Below are 7452 nucleotides of genomic sequence, written 5' to 3' on the forward strand. Positions count from 1 at the left end.
AGAATCATTCAAGCTAGACATGATCGATCTTGCTTGTGGAGTGATTCGAATCTCAATCAAGTGTTCTTGCCTTGAGACAATCGATCAACAAGGTAATCCGAATCTTATTCCCCTTGTATTGATTCCTAAAGAAAGGTTTAAACAGCAAAGTAATTTAATGAATCGGTTTAAACATCAAACCTAAAGAAAGGTTTGAAAAAAAGAATAACACCAAAAAGGTATCAAGAAAGTACAAAGGTTTTGTTTGTATTCAAGAATCTATTCCCAAACATGAATATTACATGCCTTCCAAAAAAGATAACCCTAACATAATAAAGTTCAACCACCAACTACAAACTACTAATAAATGCTATTAAATACAAATGGAAGAAAATAAAGCATACCTTCTTGATAATGCATCTGCGACCACATTATCCTTCCCCTTTTTGTAATGGATTACATAAGGAAATGTCTCAATGAATTCCACCCATTTAGCATGTCTCCTATTTAGCTTTGTTTGGCTTTTGAGGTGCTTCAAACTTTCATGATCCAAATGAATAACAAACTCTTTTGGCCACAAATAATGTTGCCAAACTTGCAAAGCCCTCACAAGTGCATATAACTCTTTGTCATAAGTCGGATAGTTGAGTTGTGCCCCATTAAGCTTATCACTAAAGAACATGATTGGCCTTTTTTCCTGCATTAAAACAGCTCCTATGCCTATCCCACTTGCATCACATTCAATTTCAAAAGATTTATCAAAGTTAGGTAAAGCAAGACAGGGTGCATTGGTTAATTTATCTTTCAGTTCATTGAATACATGCTCATGTTTTTTCTTTCATTCAAATTTCACATGCTTTTTAACAAGTTCATTCAATGGTGATGCTATGTTATTGAAATTCTTAATGAATCTCCTATAGAAACTAGCCAAACCATGAAAAGATCTTACCTCTGTTGCATTTGTGGGTGTTGGCCATTCTGTAATAGCTTTTACTTTTTCTTCATCAACTTGTACTCCATTCTTTCCAACTAAGAACCCTAGGAAGTTGACTTGGTCTAGAAAAAAACTGCACTTTTTGAAATTAGCATAAAGCTTCTCTTCTCTAAGTTTAAACAAAATTTTCTTGACGTGCAAAATATGATCATTCAAGCTTTTTGAGTAAACAAAGATATCATCAAAGTATACAACAACAAATTTTCCAATATAGTCTCCCAAAACATGATTCATTAGCCTCATAAAAGTACTTGGTGCATTTGTAAGGCCAAACGGCATAACGAGCCACTCATAAAGCCCAAACTTTGTTTTGAAAGTCGTTTTCCACTCATCTCCCATATTCATTCGAATTTGATGATAACCACTTTTAAGATCTATTTTTAAAAACAGATTAGCACCATATAATTCATCCAACATGTCATCCAATCTAGGAATAGGGTGTCGATACTTTACCGTTATCTTGCTGATGGCTCGACAATCAATACACATCCTCCATGTGTCATCTTTCTTGGGTACTAAAATCACAGGAACTGAGCAAGGACTCATGCTTTCTCTAACATATCCTTTATCCATGAGTTCTTCTACTTGTCTCTAAATCTCCTTAGTCTCGGTGGGATTGGTCTTATAGACAGCCATATTTGGAAGAGTTTCCCCAGGTACGAAGTCAATTTGGTGTTCAATCCCTCTTAGAGGAGGTAACCCCGTACATGCATCTTCATGAGGAAATATGTCATTGAATTCCTACAAAAGAGACTTAAAAGCACTTGACAAAGCATCATTAGTTTTTGGTTCTATTGCTAAACACATTCCTTTGCACATAAGTACAAATTTTGGTTCTTGGGCTAACATATTCCTCATTTCCCCCTTTGTTATAACCAAACTCACATTTTCTCTCTTTTCCTCAAAATCACTTTTTTTTCTTTCTTTGTTTTCACTCATCCTTTGCCCCTCACTTTTCTCTTTTTTTTTTCACTCTTATCTCTCTCTTTTACCTTAGTTTCTTCTCTCCACGGTGGTTCTTCACATTCTTTTCTTTTTTTTTCTTTTTTTTTCCTACTAATTCTGAGAGAGAAACAAAATTGATACAAAAAAATAACAGTAAAGATATTTCACCTCTAGAGTGGTCAAAGAACGTCGACCAAATGCTCGGATACCAAAGGATAAGCGCCAACAAGGTTGGATTTTGCAAAGCTAGAGGTCCTTCTAGAATCCTTGCCAAAACGTTCACAGAAAAAGCTAACTTAACGGATTGATTCCAATCAAGAGTTGGTTAGAAGATGAATGACTCTTAGATCGAACTTGGAATCTATGATGGTCGCTTTTAGATATCAAGACAATTCACTCCAGAATTAGCTTGATCAAAACTAATTCAATGAATCGGTTTAAACATCAAACCTAATAAAGATAAGCACAAAGGTTTTGTCTGTATTCAACCAAAAAACATCCCAACATGCTTTAAATAGGCCCAAAAGATAACCCTAACAAAATAAAGTTCAGCTACCAACCACTATTTAATAAATGCTATTATATATAAATTGAAGTAAATAAGGTAATTTATAAATTGTCTTAATTGGTAGTTCAACTACCAAAAACAAGTCTTTTAATTACTTTTCAATGTCAGACACTCCATTATCTTCTTGATTTGATATGCTAATGCTATAAAGATTTTTGGGCTCAAAAATCTTTGTTTCAACTTGTACACTAGCTAGCTTTTGAAGATGCAATTTATAGGCCTCTCGAATCTTCTTAACTTTGCTTCTTGTAATTGGTCCTTCGGGTACCTGCAAAGGGTCAACAGTTGAATTCATATCATTCATATCATGTTGTATACACACAATTTAAAAGATCTAACATAACGTTCTATGCTTTTAACATAACACTTCATCATATACAGATCATACTATGACATATTGCATCACAATGTATCATATCATAAATAAGTCATAACGTAAACACTTCGTAGTCATATCGTTTTCTAACTTATCATAGTCTTAACGTTCTTATACCTATCACAGACATATCATTACATGAACGTACCTTAGTCATATCATCACAAGAACGTAACCTAACGCTATCGTTCTATCAATCCTAACGCTATCGTTCTATCAATCTATCACAAACCTATCCCTTTCTACCCATAACCTAACCGTATTCTTCCATCAATCTCTCTTATCCATATCACTCTGGTATGTAACCTAACCTTAAAGTTTCATGAACGTATTTTACTCCAATTGTTACATTTCGTTTTGTGCATCCTTCTTGTATCCTATCTCAAACATATCCTTGAACACATCGTATCGTAATTATTATCATACAATTCACGTATTATAACATATAAGAAGCATATCAATCCACAGACAATTCACACATATCAATATATATGATACGTGCAGAAACATGGGGTACGTGTCAACATCAAATATAACCATGTCGATAGTAAGGTCACTTACCTGGTTAGCTTAAGTCGTTACGAATATATCCTTAATGAAAGTTCGATTCTGTCCTTTGAAATCCAAGTCAACCTATGTGAGCCCATGACATCAGTTTCAAGTTTGAACTCTATAAAATTATTTCTCTAATTTACATTGGTCATCCTAAAATTATGATATTTACTATTAGACAAAATTTAATGGAGTTTCTTGCCCTCTGCTATTTCCTGTTTTATTGTTAAATCATGTTCAACAAATCTTTCATCAATCTCCTTCCCTGTAATTATTTTCATTATGTAAATAGATTTTCAACTGTGTAAGCAAATATTATTGGCGAATAAGTCGATTGTTTGGCTATTATCTTTAGATCTGCCAACTAAAATTTTATTGAATTAACCTTGTTTCTAACTTAAAATGCTAACAAAAATCTAATCAATTGGACATGGGATCTGATTATTGCAAGACTTGGTAAAATATACAAGAAGATAAATTAATTTCTTATAACCATAACTATAAAGAAATAAGAAATCTGAGATAGAATTTTACCGTAATAACTGACCAAAATCTCTAAATTTGCAATCCGCTTATGTTCAAAACCATTTTACTTCTTCTCAAATTTGACCATTGTTGTTTTTTAGTTTCTTTTTGCAGTAATGATTACTCTGCCATAAGGATTGGTTGAGGAGAGATAATTGTGGGAAGGGACGAGAGGTTAGTGGAGAGGAGTGGGAAAAAGTTGTTTTTATTTTTGTTATTTATTATTATTATTATTATTAGGTTATTTAACTATTTTTTTTATAATTATTTTTATTTATTTATTTATTTATTTATTTATTTATTTATTTATTTATTATTATTATTATTATTATTATTGGGAAAGTATACACAATCTCTATAACTACCAAGGTAACAAGAATGCTAGGTACCACTCAAGAACAAGGGATTAAAGTTCTCAAATTCAGAAACTAAAGAAACTCCTAAGACCTCCCACGATAAAGCATGTTCATGACTCAGACTATGCTGCTTGAAAGGTATGAAGCCTTGAACGTAGGTATTTAGACTATGCCGCTTGGAACGTAAGATTCTCCTATATAATAATATACTATCAAAAGAGTTTCGTAGAATAATACTCTCAAGGAAGGTTTTATAGTCCATGTGTTTGTAGGTAAAGAGAAAAAGGTGCGGCAGTGGAGTAAGGAAAAAGACACCAAATAAAACCTAACTTAGGAATACAAGTAAAGCATATTAAACTTGAATGCTTGGAAATGAAGTCACTTAGTTTGGTGCTCGAGAGGAGTCGTAGGTTTGTCAAGTCAACCCCATCTATATTCAAAGTTCACAGCTTTACTGAGTTCGAAAGTTACTAATTAATTTAATTTGGTTTAAAACCTATTTTTAATTTTTAACTTCTGTTGACTTTTGGGAAATTGACCCGGCAGCCCCATGTGAATTGTATATGAATTAAATACCAAGTAAAGTCAATGGTTGAAGGGAGTAAATTAAATGTGACCATAAAAAGGAGGCAGTTCCATTGATTTGCCACAACACAAATTTGAGAAATAAATGAGAAGCTCCCAATATGCCAAAAATCAGGACGCTCCTATTCTTGTTCTTTCTCTTCCTCTCAGCCGCCGTTGAGGCAAAACCAAAGCCTAAGAAAGTTAAATGTAAAGACAAGGGATTTCCTCAATGTTACAAATCTGAGCACTATTGCCCTGCTGATTGTCTTCGAACTTGTGTTGTTGATTGTTCCTCTTGCAAACCTGTTTGTACTCCGCCGCCCCCTCCGCCACCATCTCCTCCTCCGCCGCCACCAAAACCCCGCAAGCTCAAGTCTCCACCGCCTCCTCCGTACGTTTACTCGTCACCCCCGCCTCCACCCCCATACATTTACTCGTCACCCCCGCCACCACCCCGACATGTTTACTATTCCCCTCCTCCGCCCCCATACATTTACTCTTCCCCTCCGCCGCCTCCCTTCATTTACTCTTCTCCACCACCACCCGCTACAACGGAGCCTCCACCTCCAATTCCTCCAACTCCAACCCCTCCAACATCCCTTTCTCCACCGCCATCATCTGAGGCGTCCGGACAGAAGAAAGTTAGGTGCAAGAACAGGAGCTTTCCACATTGCTACGGGATGGAGTTGACTTGTCCAACTGATTGTCCCGGCCAATGTGAGGTTGATTGTGTTACTTGCAGTGCCGTTTGCAGTAAGTTTTCACTCTTTTTTTTTTTTAATAAATTAACAAAGTCAAAGTTAATCAATCAAAAAAAAAAAAAAAATGCTAGTCAGACAATTAACCTATTTTCGAGTAAAGGTTAGAAACCACGACTTTCCATAATAATATAATATTCTGCACATATGTTTTTATTCTTAACCCTTATTTTTTTTTTTTACGTACCCACAGACTGTAACCGTCCTGGAGCAGTGTGCCAAGACCCAAGATTTATTGGAGGAGATGGAATCACCTTCTACTTCCATGGAAAAAAAGACAAAGATTTCTGCATTGTCACCGACTCCAACCTCCACATCAACGCCCACTTCATCGGTAGAAGAAACGTCGACATGAAGAGGGACTTCACTTGGGTCCAATCCCTTGGCATCCTCTTTGACTCCCACCAGCTCTTCATCGGCGCTAGAAAAACCTCAACTTGGGATGACGCCAACGACCGCCTCTCCCTCTCGTTCAACAACCAAACCATTGTCCTCTCAAACCGAGAGGGCGCCACCTGGAGTAATTCAACCACGTACGAGGGGATCACAATAACTAGAACACGCAACACGAATGCAGTTGAGATCAATGTACCTGGTAACTTCAAAATCAAAGCCGTTGTGGTTCCTATAACGGAAAAGGAATCGAGGATCCACAAGTATGGGATTACACAAGAGGATTGCTTTGCCCATTTGGATTTGAGCTTCAAGTTCTATGCTTTGAGTGGGAAAGTGAATGGGGTTTTGGGGCAGACTTATGGTAGCAACTACGTGAGCAGGGCCAAGATGGGAGTAGCAATGCCTGTTTTGGGGGGCGATAAGGAGTTTGCTTCTTCAGGTCCTTTTGCTACGGATTGTGCGGTTGCACGGTTCAATGGGCAGTTGGAAGGAAAAGACAGTTCCTTGGAGGTTACAGCCTATGACAATATGAGCTGTGGCAGTGACATGGAAGGTGAAGGAGTTGTTTGCAAACGATAGGTTTGATCTCAATTGCTGGATTCTTCATCAAACCAATAAACGTTATGCTAATTATACCATAAAAAGTAATTAAGAATAAAAGTGGAAACATGAAATGTGAAACCTTCTTTATTTTTTTATTTCCTAATATTAAAATGAAGCCAAACAATTTGTTTTTGTTCTTTTAACATTCTTCTTATTCTTCACATTAGTTGTAAGAGAATATATATTAATTTATATGATATTTCTTTCTCCAATACTCTTATGTTTAGCTTTGAGGGGAGGAAGGTACAATATGATTGGAATGATGGTTATAATTTTTTTTTTTTTTATACTAATAATATATTGATCAACGACTTAAAATTTTCCCATATTCAGAGTCACTATTAATGTCTCATGTTCATCTCTAATATAAAATATAACTCTTAAAAGAAAACTTCATCTATAGTTTAAATGTCGAAAACATTTAAAACATACTGTTCTTTAGAAAACACAGTCATGGTCGTATGTATTTAAATACGAAGTACTAGAATTTAGAGAAAATAAGAGAAATACAAAATAATTTAAAATAATGAAATGCATAACAACATATTCTAACATAAACCTAGAAATTTAAATATGAATCTACTCTATGCACGTACCACAGTCTCTGCTCGCAATGTCGCCGTCCTCCGTACAAGTGCACCTTGCCTTTATCTGAAAAATGATGTGGCACATGGCCTGAGTATTTTGAAGAATACTCAGTAAGTAGCCCAGTATAGGGGGTCATGCAAATGCAAACACATGCAATCATGATTTAGGGACCTATCTCTAACATCTTAGGGGTGGCCTCCAGTCTCGAACAAATTGGATGTGTAGTACTTCCCTACACACGATTC

General features: G+C 35.7%; 1 protein-coding gene across 1 annotated transcript; it reads left to right on the forward strand.

Annotated features, from left to right (window-relative positions):
• Positions 1-4958: 4958 nt before the first annotated feature.
• Positions 4959-6697, forward strand: LOC111444116. Its single transcript, XM_023082086.1, has 2 exons — positions 4959-5615; positions 5814-6697. The coding sequence occupies exons 1-2, from the start codon at positions 4982-4984 to the stop codon at positions 6593-6595; spliced, it is 1416 nt and encodes a 471-aa protein (XP_022937854.1). The 5' UTR covers positions 4959-4981; the 3' UTR covers positions 6596-6697.
• The last annotated feature ends 755 nt before the right edge of the window (positions 6698-7452 follow it).

Source organism: Cucurbita moschata, unplaced genomic scaffold, assembly GCF_002738365.1.
Source record: "Cucurbita moschata cultivar Rifu unplaced genomic scaffold, Cmos_1.0 Cmo_Scf00006, whole genome shotgun sequence".
In the NCBI taxonomy this organism is placed as follows: domain Eukaryota; kingdom Viridiplantae; phylum Streptophyta; class Magnoliopsida; order Cucurbitales; family Cucurbitaceae; genus Cucurbita; species Cucurbita moschata.

Coding starts and splice junctions, on each gene's coding strand:
- LOC111444116 (XM_023082086.1), top strand. CDS start 4,982: ATGCCAAAAATCAGGACGCTCCTATTCTTGTTCTTTCTCTTCCTCTCA. Junction 5,616..5,813: donor TACTTGCAGTGCCGTTTGCA/GTAAGTTTTCAC, acceptor ACGTACCCACAG/ACTGTAACCGTCCTGGAGCA.